At 64.9% G+C, this 12485-nt stretch overlaps 2 protein-coding genes across 4 annotated transcripts in view; both read left to right on the forward strand.

Moving 5' to 3' along the window:
• GALNS (galactosamine (N-acetyl)-6-sulfatase) overlaps positions 1-8848 on the forward strand; it is a 25207-nt gene extending 16359 nt beyond the window's left edge. The window contains exons 12-14 of one of the 3 annotated variants that reach the window (XR_009256180.1): positions 3970-4091; positions 4497-4669; positions 5763-5874. Coding sequence is in view for 1 of the 3 variants with exons in the window: in XM_058709012.1 (XP_058564995.1) it covers positions 3970-4091; positions 5763-5880; positions 8031-8117 (327 nt within the window). In the remaining 2 variants the exon portion in view is untranslated. Of the gene's footprint in view, positions 1-349; positions 657-3969; positions 4092-4496; positions 4670-5762; positions 5881-8030 lie in introns of those variants that run through there. The other 2 variants (XM_058709012.1, XR_009256179.1) reach the window with 2 other exon arrangements.
• A 118-nt stretch (positions 8849-8966) lies between these two features.
• Positions 8967-11643, forward strand: APRT (adenine phosphoribosyltransferase). The gene is made up of 5 exons (XM_058709013.1): positions 8967-9366; positions 9486-9592; positions 10686-10819; positions 11049-11127; positions 11378-11643. The coding sequence occupies exons 1-5, from the start codon at positions 9287-9289 to the stop codon at positions 11518-11520; spliced, it is 543 nt and encodes a 180-aa protein (XP_058564996.1). The 5' UTR covers positions 8967-9286; the 3' UTR covers positions 11521-11643.
• Positions 11644-12485: the final 842 nt, after the last annotated feature.

Raw genomic sequence — 12485 nt, forward strand, 5'->3', positions numbered from 1 at the left:
AGCAGGGCTGGCGGTGACATGGCGTAGCAATAAGGACAGCTCCTCGGGAGCCTGGACTCCCCTCCTTGGCCACCCTACCCTCTCTGAGGCCTCCCAGAGCCCAGGGGAAAGAGTCCTCAGAACAGGCTAAGTAAGCCTCGGGTCGGAGGGCTTGGACCCAAGTGAACCGGGTTGCCTTCCCCCGGCACCCCCAGCACTTCCTGTCTTGTCCCCTCCCCCCGCCTGTCCAGGTGCTCGGTGGCCCCCCGAACGGGCCGCCGTAGCGTCTGTGTCCCCGCGTCTGCCCCAACGGCGTGCGGGCGTCTGCCTGGTCCTGCCCCTCCTGGGCCTCAGCCCCCACCTCTTCCAGGCACTCAGGGTGCTGCCCCCGCCCCTCAGAGCGTCTGGATCTCAGGCACAAGAACGGCTTTCCTTTTGGAAGGAAAAGCGGCACGAGTTAGCGACACACCCGAATACGAGGGCGCTGTGTGCAAGTCAGGGCGCGGTTACGGACATAAGGGCTCTGGTGCCCGGCTGATGAGGCAGATGGCCGTGGCTGTGGGGCCACCACGCGCAGCCAGACAGCCAGAGCCCAGGACGGCGGGTGCCTCCTCCCGGGTGGCCCGGGGCCTGGCCAAAGTCCCTGACTGGCCTTCAGAAGCGAGGATCGGCACCAGGTGAGCTCAGCTGGACTGAGTGAGCCAGGGCTTCTCTTCTGGACTCTGACCCCGGGGGTGAGCCCAGAGGAGCGTCCTCGGGCCTCCAGACTCACTGTGGTAGCAGAATGCTGTTGGCACAGGGCCTAACAGAGCCCCGTCCCTTGGCTCCTGGTTTTAGCACCAGCTCCCCCAGCACGGGACCTCAGCACTGAGCCATTCAGCTCTCCCAGCTTGTGGCCGCCTCTCACCTCCTCTCCATTCGTCCAGGGTCCCTGCCCCTACTCTCCCTGCCCGCAGCCGAGCACCTGACACCCTCCCCCCGCCGTCAGGCAGGGCTGTGTGTGGTTTACCCCTTAGCTGCTCAGAGTCTCAAAGGCCCCAGGAGCACCCGAAGACCCAGAGCCTGGCCACGCGGGGACCTTCGGGGTTAGCTGTGTGCTCTAACTTCTCCCTGCCCCCACCCCCGTGGCACACGTTGGCTTCCCAGGGCTTTCTAGGGCCCTGTTGCCGGTTGCTGGAGAGTCCAGGCTGTCCGGGAAACTGCCCCTCGGGCCTCCCTGTGGCTCCCTCCCTGGCCCTGCAGGCTCGGGGCACCTCTCGGGGCAGGGTCCAGTCCGCGCTGGCCCAAGCGAGACACATTCCAGCTCCCGCCCAGGCCCAAACCCAGAAGGGCCGGGAGCTTCTTTCAGAAAGGGTGTTGGAAAAGTCCAGAGGTCCTACAGGCAGAGCAGCCTGTGTGGCCTGTCCTGATTTGACCCCATTTACAGCGGGGTCAAAAGTGTCAGGAGAGGCCGCTTTGGCATAACCAGGTGGGGGCCCGCCCTGCTGCTGGTGAGTCACACGCCCCTCCCCCCCGTCCACAGTGCTCTGAGGGTTTTTGTGGAAGCTCCCCGGTTGGTTTGGTTTGCACGGCTTCATGTTCTTGGGAGACCAGGCACACAAAATTCTCTTCCCCCACCCCCCGTGCTACACAGGGTAGCGGCAGTGGGTTCACCCATCGGGGCTGCCCGCACGGCTGTTCTGATGGCCCTTGTCCCCGCAGGGGTCAGTGTGGCCCAGGGAGCGTGTGAGGGTGGAAAGGGCCCAAGAGAAAGGGGCCCCCTGCCGCCACCGGCTGCCCTCCCCGCTCCCCCCAGCACCAGGGGGACTTCAGCAGCCCACGCGGTAGGACAGCTTTGTTCAGAGGCCACGTGCCCGCCCTGCTGGGGCCGCACAGCCAGGCCTGGGCTCCCGGCCAGAGGGAGAGAGAGGCCTGGGGTAGCAGCCCAGCTGGGGCCTGCGGGTCTGTGGTCCCTGGGTTTGGGGGTCACGTGCATCCACCTTACTGGCTTCCCGGCTGTACGCCCGGTCCTGGGGCTCGTGGCAGGCTTCGGGGGAGAAGGGTGGAGGTCTAGAGGCTGGGCAGGGAGGGGGGCGGGGAGGAGAGGGAGAGGTGGGGAGCATCTTCCTAGTGCCAGACCAGGTGCCACTGTCCCTACAAGTGTGTGACCTCCCCAGCATAGAGGTTGGCTGAGGCCCTGGGAAGAGCTGTGTGCAGGGAGGGCGCGTGTGTGCACGTGACCTTCTGCACTTGCGGACTGCATCGCACACGGCTAGCCGAAGTGCACGGTTCCAAAGGGCAGGCCTGTAGAGGAGTGCGCCCTGCTCCCCGCTCTGTGCGCTGCGCTGGGCTCTGAGGAGGGAAGGGGCCCCCGGCTGCAGTGCCCCAAGGGCAAGGCCTCCCTCACAGAACAACTGTCGAGAGAGAGATCCTATACTAATTAACGGGATCTTAATTAAATAGCTTGATTTGCATCCAAACGGTAAATGGTGTTCTGTCTGGACTCGGTGCTTCCCCGACAGCTGCCCTGCATTTTCGTGCTCAGGGTGGCGGATTCTCCCGTGGTTAAATCCGTGTCTGTTCCCCGTCACTTGTCCCAGAATCCAGAAGGCCAAGGAGCCACCCGCTCTGGAACCCACTTAGGTATCCGCGGATCTGTAATCGGTTGCCCTCGGCAACTTAGATTGCCCTTCCTTTGCCAGCCACTGACTCAGGAGTCCGCTCGGTGCAGATGAGGGGAGTTTCACGGGCTCGTGGCCTCTCTGCTTTATTGAAAAGCAGAGTGTTAAGTGCTCCACCGACAGCTGCCCGTTCCGGACACGGGCTCCGAGTGCGTGCCCGTCCACCGCGCTGGCGCCTGCAGAAAGCCTTCCGGCGGCTCACGGTTGAGAAGCGAGCTCACGTGTCTGTCCCCCAGCCCCTGGTTGTGGGGTTAGCGTGCACAGGTCATGGCCACGTCACGGCCACCTCTCCAGACCCTGTAAAACCGGTCCTGTGTTGGCCGAAGACCAGTGCCCAGCTACCTGCAGGACCCTGAGGTCACCAGTGCGTCGGGACGGTACAGCCGACCTTTCCCGTCCCCAAGTCCAGGAGTCCCGAGAGGCAGCCTGTAAGCCTTGGGGACAGAGCTGCAGACTGGGCCGCAGCTTCTCGGGGGGGCCCCAGGGCCATCCCAGGACGTGGACAGACTCCCATCACCCCGTGACATCCCCTTTCAGATGCACATCAGAAGCTGCCCCTGAGAAGGAGCCGTGGGGGCAGAGGTGGCCTAGGGAGGGTGTGGGGCCGGGCCCGTCTGGGGGGCCGTGGGCCACACGCCTGAGCTTTGACATACGCTGGCGGCTTTTTCTGGTGTGCTCGCACGTGTCCGCTGTGGTCTGTTTCAGTCCCTGCCTGTCACCTGGGCATCTGGGCCGCCACGGGCCTTACGAGCGTTTCCTCCTGGCTTCTCCTGACGCTGACGAGGCAAAGGAGTCTTCAGGGTGCTGAGTGCCGGGTGCTGTGTCTGCCAGGCAGACAGCGTGGGGGAGCTTTGCCCCGGGAATCCGTGCCAGTCAAGATAAGAGACGGGCTAAAGTATTTTGTGTGTTTTTTAAGAGATAACGCTTTATTTTTTTTTTAAGATTTTGTTTTTTAACTAATCTCTAGACCCAACGTGGGGCTCAGACTCACAACCCCAATTTCAAGAGTCTCATGTTGAGCCAGGCAGGAGCCCCTAAAGAGATTCACCTCCCGCCAAAAACGGGCCTGATTGCTCAGCGGCCCTGAGGCCCAGTGTCGGTGGTGGAAAGGCGCCCCTACAGGACGGCCACCCTCCCGCGTGCTCGTCCCCTCGGCACCCCCTCCCCCTCGTGGAGCGTCCCGAGGTGTGGCACGCGGGTCACGGCTGCTGCCGGAACGGGATGGACCGGCCGGCCTTGCCGAGCTCGCGGCCACTGCCTTCCGGGCCCCCAGGGCGCGTGCAGGCACAAAAAACAGCCCCCGCCCTCCCCGCCTCTCGTTTCGTTTCAGGGCGTTGATTTCTGCCCTGGACAGAACGTGTCAGGAGTCACCACCCACACGCAGGAGGAGCACACGAAGCTGCCCCTGATATTCCACCTGGGACGAGACCCGGGGGAGAGGTACCCCCTCAGGTGAGCCAGGGGCGGAGGCCTTCGGGCTGCCGGGGCCCCGGGCCGGCAGGTGTAGGCACTGACCAGCGGGCTGCGCGCTCTGAGCTCTGCTCTTCCCCCGTGCTCCCATCCCCCTGCTGTCTGGCTCCCGCCCCCACGGTCCGCGTGGCCCCGTCACGGGACCCCCAACCCGAGCTGCCTTTGGGATGGCAACAGTGGGGGGCTGGGGGCCCGGGCACGGGCAGCGCCGGCCCGGGAAGATCCACCCCGGGGCCCCTTCACCCTCTGGGCCAGGACCGCGCTCCTCCCAGTGAGACTCCAGGATGAGACGCTTCTTGGGACCTTGGTCCGCCTTAGAGACCCAGGATCACGGGAAGGAAACAGATAGGCCGCGGGTGAAACCACGTGCCCCAGGTCTACCTGCAGCAGAACCTCCTGCGTGGTCTTATTGGCAAGAGGGACTCTATAGAGGTGATCGTGGTGAGGGTCAAAATGAGATCACCCTGGATTAGGATGGCCCTAAATCCAGGGAGAGTATCCCTGGGAGACAGAACAGGGGACACGGACACGGGAGAGGCCACATGGAGATGAAAGCAGAGGTGAGGGGATATGGCCACAGCCAAGGGACACCCGGAGCCCCCGGGAGCTGGACGAGGCAGGAAGGGCCCTCCCCTGGAGCCTCCGAGGGGACACGTCCCGCCTGTATCTCAGCCTCCAGCCCCCAGAACTGGGAGGGAAGAGATTTCTGTCGTCGAGCCCCCTTCCGCGGCCACCGGCTACTGTAGCTCCAGGACACTCACTGGTGGGAGCTGGGAGCCCCTCACAGCTGTCACACGCCAGGGAGGTCAGGAGCCCAGGGCCGTGTGCAGGTGGGGTCGAGGACCAGGCTCAACCACGGGGAGGCTCGGAGCAAGCAGTCTGAGCCCCGCTCCTGACCCTGGAAGTAACTTCAGAGCCAAGACGCAGCAGGACCACGGGAGCAGGTGGCAGGGCCCAGCGTCTGGAAGAGCCACCCACTGCACCTGTGTTCCGCCTGCAGCGGCCTTGACCGCCTCCCGGTCACCCGGAAGTTACGTGCGTCAGTGTGCACCATCCCCTCAGGCCCTTGTGCCCGTGCTCCCGACAAGGAGACCCAGACCCAGGGTGGGACACAGTTCTGGGAAGAAGAGCCTGGAGCCACCGCCCGGTCCAGAAGGCCTCCCGGGCTTCCCGCGTGCGCTGGCACCACGGTGCCGAGTAACCTGACCAGTGAGCCTGCCGAACGTGGTTTAAGCCGATCCTTCTCAGTGCGTTTGGCCAGAATCCCGGAGACCTGCTTTGAAAAGCTTGCGGGTCTGCCCCCGCTACACGGATCTGGGCCAAAGGGACCAGGAAGGTGGGGAAGGTGCCAGGAGCCTGCTAGATCTGGGTCTGCTCGGAGGTGCCCGTGACCCTGGCGGTGCCCTCGGTGGTGCCGGCCAAGGCTCGGGCCCGGCGGAGTGGGGCAGGAGTCCTGGCTGCTGTACTGTCACCTGGCTGTGCCTGCAGCCTCGTTTGTAGGGAAGGTTCCCCGAGGTGCACGCCTGCCGTGGGCCAGTGGCTCCAGCAGGGACGGCTCCTTCAGTCCCCGGGCCCGTTCCTGGCCTACTTGGGTGGCCTGCCCCGGCCTGCCCGGGCCTCCCTGCTTCTGTGACCTGGCGCTGTCACCTCTAGCTTTGCCAGCACGGAGTACCTGGATGCGCTTCGCGGGATCACCCCGGTCGTCCAGCAGCACCAGAAGGCCTTGGTCCCCGGACAGCCTCAGCTCAACGTGTGCAACCAGGCGGTCATGGTAAGTGGCTGGCAGGCCACGGGCTGCCGGTGCCGGGGGTGTCCCGAGGGCCCCGTGAGGTCTGCACCCCCCAGGGCATCGCCGTCGTCCCCCCCCCCCCATGGAGCCGTCTGGGGCCGCCGTGAGTTCCAGCAGCCGGGGCGATCCCTGGGCGGCGTGGCAGGACTCCGGCAGACCGCACGTCTCCAGAGGCTGCCGGAGCCCCCCTGTGGCTCCCGCTCGGGCCTCACAGGTGTGACTGTTGTGCACGACAGAGACGCCAGACCCGTGTGGGGCAGGGACATGCCGGGCTGATGACCTGGAGGTCCTGTCGGGGACAGACCTTGGCTCCTGTGGGACCCGCCTGCAAGTCCTGTCCCTGTGACGGAACGTGTCTGTGCGCGCCCTGCTCCACAGAGATGGGCGATTCAAGTGTCCCGGTGTCGGCAGCACCCCGAAACCCACAGAGCACCATCGGGATGGCTTAGCCTGGCTTCCCAGGCTGTCAGCCCCTCCTCCCAAGCACCCCATTCCCCAGACCTACCACGTGATTTTGAGGAAGCTGTGGCCTGGAGCCCAGCAGGGTTGGGGGAGTCAAAGTGCCGGGTGGGGCCGACAGTGACAAAGTGTGCCGACCTTTCCTGGCGGCGAGAATGATCATAGTGCGGACAAGGCTGCCTCATCAGCCGGGGTCAGTGCAGGGGTGGTTTTGTCGCTGTTGTCCCCATCTGGGGCTGTGTGTCCTGAGGCTCCCCAAGGAAAGACACGGGGCAGGAGCCAGCAGGGCCGCCTCCTTCCCTCGAGGGCGCCAGGGGCTGTCGGGCTTCTGAAGTCATAGCAGTGGGGCAGGAATGTCCCCATCTCAGGACCACCACGGAGCCTTGGGTCCCAGGAGCCTGAGAGCCCCCCTCATGCCCCGCCCACGGAGGAGCCACGGTGCCCACTCCAAGCCCCAGATTTAATCTTTCTGTGTAAGCCAGCTGCCCCCACCCGCGACATGCTGTCCACTGGGGAATGCTGTGCGGACGCACACTGGGTCTTAGGGTGGCAGCGTCCTTTCCCACCGCCTGGGGGTGGAGGGACCTGGCTGGGGCACTGTCGCAGCTGGCTGCCTCTGCACTGGGGGTGAGGGCGACCCTCTCAGCCCCACACACCTCACGAGTGAACCGAAGACAGACTGGAGCAGTGTGCAGTGGCCCCCAGACTCCCAAGGGAGCACTGCCCCTGGAACACTACACGGATCTACACACCTGTGCAAAGCCCTCGGCCCTCGCCACACCCTGGACGGAGGGGAGGTCCTGCCTTCTGCCCTCAACCCCCAGCTCAGCCCTGCCTCCACTCTGTCAGGCCAGTGGGGACGAAGATTCGATGTGGTGTCCTCTGACAAGATCAGTCCTGTGCAGTCTATCACAGCCCTTGAGTAGAGCCTGCTGTCCTGGTACACATGAGACACCAAGGTGCCTTTAAGAATCGTGGGTGCTGGCTCCTCCTGGCACCCCAGACTGGCAGTCTGCACCCACATTTTCCATTCTGCACACCCTGTCGCTTTGCTCTGCCTCAAAGGTTGAGAAGAGCTGCTTTCTCCAAAGCTTGCCCTGTCCTGGTGGCTGGCCGCACCCTGCATGGGCAACCAGGGGCCATGTGATGCCATCTGGGGCAGGAGGGGACTTCCCCGGGGTTCTCCCTGCCATCGAATCTCTGATTCAGTAACACCCTCTGGGGCCCCCTCTCACAAGACTGCCCCCAGCATGATTCTGAGTCTCCCTACCAAGGCACAGAAGCACCCCATGGGCAGTGGGAGGACACAGGAAAACAAGGGAGCCTCCCTCTCTGGCGGGTGTCTCTTGCTGGAGAACTATGGCCATAAAGAGAAAGTCTGGACGTGAATATGCATGGCCAAGTTGCCACATTGAATCGTTGTGCTGAGACAGGCCAGCTCTTCCCCAGGTGACGGCTTTCTGTAGAGAACCTTAAGGCTGTAAGGAGTCTCCTCTGTTAGCCCTTCCTGAAATGTGGTGCTACGGCGGGGACAGGTGGCAACCTGGCCCGTGGCCGCCCATACCCTGGGCCCTGAGGCCAAGGAGGAGATGGGGCAGGGCAGGAGTCTGGACACTACTGAGCCTAGAAGTGTTACGAATAACTCAATGTTCTCTCTTAATTCTCCTTGCCAGAATTGGGCACCCCCAGGCTGTGAAAAGTTAGGGAAGTGCCTGACACCCCCGGAGTCCATCCCGGAGAAGTGCTTCTGGCCCCACTAGCACCTGCTCGTGTTCCAGCCAGGCCTGGGCTCTCCTACTGGCCCTGCAAATGCCTGCGGGGAGGAAGGCTCTGGCCTCAGGGCTCCTGAGCTGGAAGAGCCCCAACTGTTCTCTGCCCTGCCCGCGCCAGACAGACATTACCTGCAGGTGACAGCAGGACCTGCACGTGCCCGCAGTCTCCCAGCCCTCCTCCTGGCCCACCCCAACTTGCCACGGCAGCCCACAGCCTCGGCCCAGCCCCAAAGCTGAATGCGCTCGCTCAGGGCCCTGCCTCCATCCCGGGATCCAAAAGGCGGAGCTGTCCCCTCCCATGTGTGAGTCCCACTGTCAAAGTTGGCCATGCCCATCCTGCTTGAGCCCTTGGCACCATCCTACTAGGAGGGAGTTGTGAATGTGGAAGGGGGTTTGGCAGCAGCCAAGGAAGGCCTCCCTGGTCCGGTGAGGACAGAGGGATGCTAGCACCTTCGTTTTAACACCTACCTTAGGGATGCTGTCCTGGTGCCCTGCATGGCGAGCGGGTGCCTCCCTTCCAGCCGCCCGTTACCTGGTGTGGCACGGTGCGGAGAGACAGCGAGCGGGTGTGGACGCCAACCTTACCCACCCCGAAGGCGTGTGGAGCCGCCTTCTAGTGGGGTTTTCACGTCTCTGCCGTTGTATGCCAGAGCTGTACCGTTCTAAGACTTGGGAAATGATGGTGAAAAGTTCTAGAATAAAGTTAACAGGCCTTTTTCCTTTTTTTTTTTTTTGTTTCTAAGGATTTGACCCTTTGCGGAAGTGGGCGGGGTGGGTTTCCCTCTGCCCCGCCCCGTCGCTGATGCCGGGGCTGGACTCTCGGTGGCCCCGGCACCCCCGCTGCCGTCCCCGTCCACCGGCGTACTCCTGCAGGGGACGCTCGGGCTGGGCCCCGCATGTTGGTGGCCGCGCGCGTCCGCCCCTCGCACCGCGCGGTAGGAGAGCGAGCGCGGCGGCGGCGACGAGCCGGACTGGGCGCGCCTGTTCAGGGCGCTAGAGCAACAACGCGGCACCCAAGATTCGGTGGAATACGGTAGTCCCTGCAGGCGACGGCGGCCCCGCCCACTGGCGCCTAGCGCGTAGGCGCCCCGCCCGCTCGCGCAGGCGCAGAGCCGCCGGCGCACCCCTGCCGCTAGCGGACACGCGCTCACCCCGCGATGGCGGACGCCGACCTGCAGTTGGTGGCGCGGCGCATCCGCAGCTTCCCGGACTTCCCCGTGCCCGGCGTGCTGTTCAGGTGCGGGGGCGGGGCGGGGCGGAGGGGCGACCGCGCGGGGCCAGGCCAGCGAGCCCTCCGTCCCCGTGCGGGGCCCGGACCCGACCCCGGGGGTCACCAGGCCTGCCCTCGCGTGCCAGGGATATCTCGCCCGTCCTGAAAGACCCCGACTCCTTCCGCGCGTCCATCCGCCTCCTGACGAATCACCTGAAAGAGACCCACGGCGGCAAGATCGACTACATCGTGGGTAAGTGGAGGGGGCAGGGGCGGGTCCTCGAACCCCGGGTGGACCCAACCCGGGCCTCCTGCCTGCCCCCGGCGCCGATGCTGTGCCCTGGGGTGTCTCGAGAGGCCCGGAGAGGTCGCCGGGTCTGTGCCAGGCTCCGCGAGGGTACCGTGGGCGTTCCTCCCCCCTGAGCCCTGAGCGGCGCGGACCGAGGGGCGACCCACGTTAGCTTAGGAGAGGCTTGGGGGACGTCCGTCGGGGACACGCTGAACGTCGCACCGTGCTTGGCTGCCGACCCTCCAGTAGGTTGTAAGGATGGACCTGCTGAGCGGCACTTGGCCGCCTGAGGGTGGGCGCGTCCTTGCGGTGGCCGGCTGAGGGCAAGGTCACCCCATCGCCGTGCCCCTCGCTCTCGCCGACTTCCTGGTCCTCCGTTCTGGACTGGTGGGGCTACGGGCCGAGTATCCCCAGGGGTGTCTGACCAGAGTCCACTGGGCCAAGAACACTCTTGTTGCCCGTCTGTGTGTTGAGCTGTGGGCCAGGCCCTCTGCCCAGCACGGGGCTTCAGGGAGGACTCCAGCAGGCCAGGTCTCCGTGACAAGGCCATGTCCCGGCCCGCCCATGGCTCCCCGCTGCCCTGCGGGACCATGGCTTTTCACTTGACCGTGTCCTTCAGAGGGCTCCTTCCTCTGGAAGCCCTCCCTCGCTGCACCCCTAGGGGGTGGGGCCTGCGCTTCCCCGTGAGTGACCACGGGAGTAGCAGGAGATAGCCCGGGGCCAGCCCCTCCAGGGCAGATGCTGCCGCAAGAGTGACAAGAGCCGTCTGAGTCTGCTCCTTAGTTACTAGCAGCCCAGTGACAGGCTGGCGGCAGGGCTGTGGGGAGAAGGCAGGTAACTTCCCAGAGGCCACACAGTTATTTCCGCTTCTGGGTCCCCGTCTCCTGCCCTGCAGCACCCAGCAGGCCCTGTGCACAGAGGTAGGTGCTCAGTCAAGGACTTTTAGCTGGAGCCAACAAAGCCAGGGGCTTCTTGCCATCGTCCGGCACTGGCCCCTGGGGACCCTCGTGCTCCCGTGCCACACAGCCACCCCTGACACCCCACCTCTGACCAACAGGCCTAGACTCCCGAGGCTTTCTGTTCGGCCCCTCCCTGGCCCAGGAGCTTGGCTTGGGCTGCGTGCTCATCCGAAAGCGAGGGAAGCTGCCCGGCCCCACGGTGTCCGCCTCATACACGTTGGAATATGGGAAGGTGAGTGGGCTGGGCACCGCCACCCGTGACCCTTGGGTTTCCTGAGGATATCCCCTGGGTCGGGTGTCGCTGCCGCGGCTGATGCCAACTCTGCCCGAGACGCCAGCCTAGCTCACGCAGCCAAGCGGCAGCTGGGTGGGTGGGGCTCTCGTCGGCACCCCCTCCCAGGCTCCGCACACCAGGGCCGCGTCTGGAGACTGCAGACCGAGCGCCTGCTTCCCGTCTGCAGGCTGAGCTGGAAATCCAGAGAGACGCCTTGGAGCCAGGGCAGAAGGTGGTTGTCGTGGACGATCTGCTGGCCACTGGGGGTGAGGGTCTCCCCCACCGGCACACAGGGCCTGGCGCTAGGACTGCTGGGGGCGCAGGAAAGTGGCTCAGACCACACGTGAGACGTGGGTTGGGGCCTCAGCGCTGTACGGTCTACGCGTGAGCAGCAAGACCCTGTGTGGGCAGGTGGGAGCCTCGTCCCCACACCACCTCCTCCCCCGCCCCGCCCCGCCCCGCCCCGCCCCCCGGCTGGGTGGGGCCTCATCGCGCGCCCTCTGCCGGCCCACTCAGGAACCATGCATGCGGCCTGCGAACTGCTGGGCCAGCTGCGGGCGGAGGTGCTGGAGTGCGTGAGCCTGGTGGAGCTGACCTCGCTGAAGGGCAGGGAGAAGCTGGGGGCCGTGCCGGTCTTCTCTCTGCTGCAGTACGACTGACTGACGCACCCTCCGCCCTCCGGTGGAGAGGCCTTCCAGCCTCGTGGCTGGCCGATGGCCGCCAGGGGGCGCCGGCCACCCGTCCGGACCGTTTGTTAACTTTTCTGCACTTGCCCTTTTCTACCCCCCCCCCCCCCCCCGGGGCCCTTCCTGCGGGTTCTGGAGGTGCCGAGGCCTGGAGCCCCGGCCACCGCAGGGCCACCTACAAACACTGAAAAGAGGTGAATAAAGTGCTTTGCCAGAGTGGCTGTTCTTTATCCTTATCTTTATGGCCAAGAGGTGCGGGAATCCCACTTGGCAGGTTGGGCGGACATGTGTCTGGCCTCCTGTGGCTCTCTGCTCCCAGCTGCCTCTCAGGAGGCAGGTGTTGCCTAAACGGCGTCTCAGTTGCTGCGGTCAGTCACGCCAGCAGGGTGGCTCACGACACTGTCAGCGGAGTGGGGCTGGCTCCTGAAGGTTCCAGGAAAAATCGGGCTCCGGGTCCCCCCTGCATCCCCCAGTCCTGCAGTCCGCCTCCCTCTTGTACGGGTCCAGCGGTGACACCGAGCTTACTGGGTCACCAGGGATTCCCCTGTGGACATACCGGGGGCATTGTGCCAACCGCCTCACCCAAGCTCGCGCAGACTGCAAAGCCACCCCGCTCCGCGACGCCCCCAAAGACACCAACGACGACAGTCCCCAACAGAAACCAGTTTAATGACAATATTCTGCAAGAGGGTGGGCCCACCACCCGCACTGGCCAGGGACCCTGGTGGGGAGTTAGGAGGGGAAGAAAAGTGCATTGTGTTCCTCAAGGGAATAAAAGAGACACGGCAGGCCAAGGACCTAAGCCCAGGCCCGCGAGGCTCACAGCGCCGCCTCGGCACGGGCAAGGTGGGCCAGCCGGGCGAGGACACCTGCCAGGTCAGCAGCCTTGTCCAGCTTGACATAGGTGTCGGCGCGGACGCGGTGGAGGCTGAGCCAGT

The sequence above is a fragment of the Neofelis nebulosa genome, chromosome 17 (assembly GCF_028018385.1).
Source record: "Neofelis nebulosa isolate mNeoNeb1 chromosome 17, mNeoNeb1.pri, whole genome shotgun sequence".
Taxonomy (NCBI): domain Eukaryota; kingdom Metazoa; phylum Chordata; class Mammalia; order Carnivora; family Felidae; genus Neofelis; species Neofelis nebulosa.

Coding starts and splice junctions, on each gene's coding strand:
- APRT (XM_058709013.1), top strand. CDS start 9,287: ATGGCGGACGCCGACCTGCAGTTGGTGGCGCGGCGCATCCGCAGCTTC. Junction 9,367..9,485: donor GTGCCCGGCGTGCTGTTCAG/GTGCGGGGGCGG, acceptor CTCGCGTGCCAG/GGATATCTCGCCCGTCCTGA. Junction 11,128..11,377: donor CGATCTGCTGGCCACTGGGG/GTGAGGGTCTCC, acceptor CGGCCCACTCAG/GAACCATGCATGCGGCCTGC.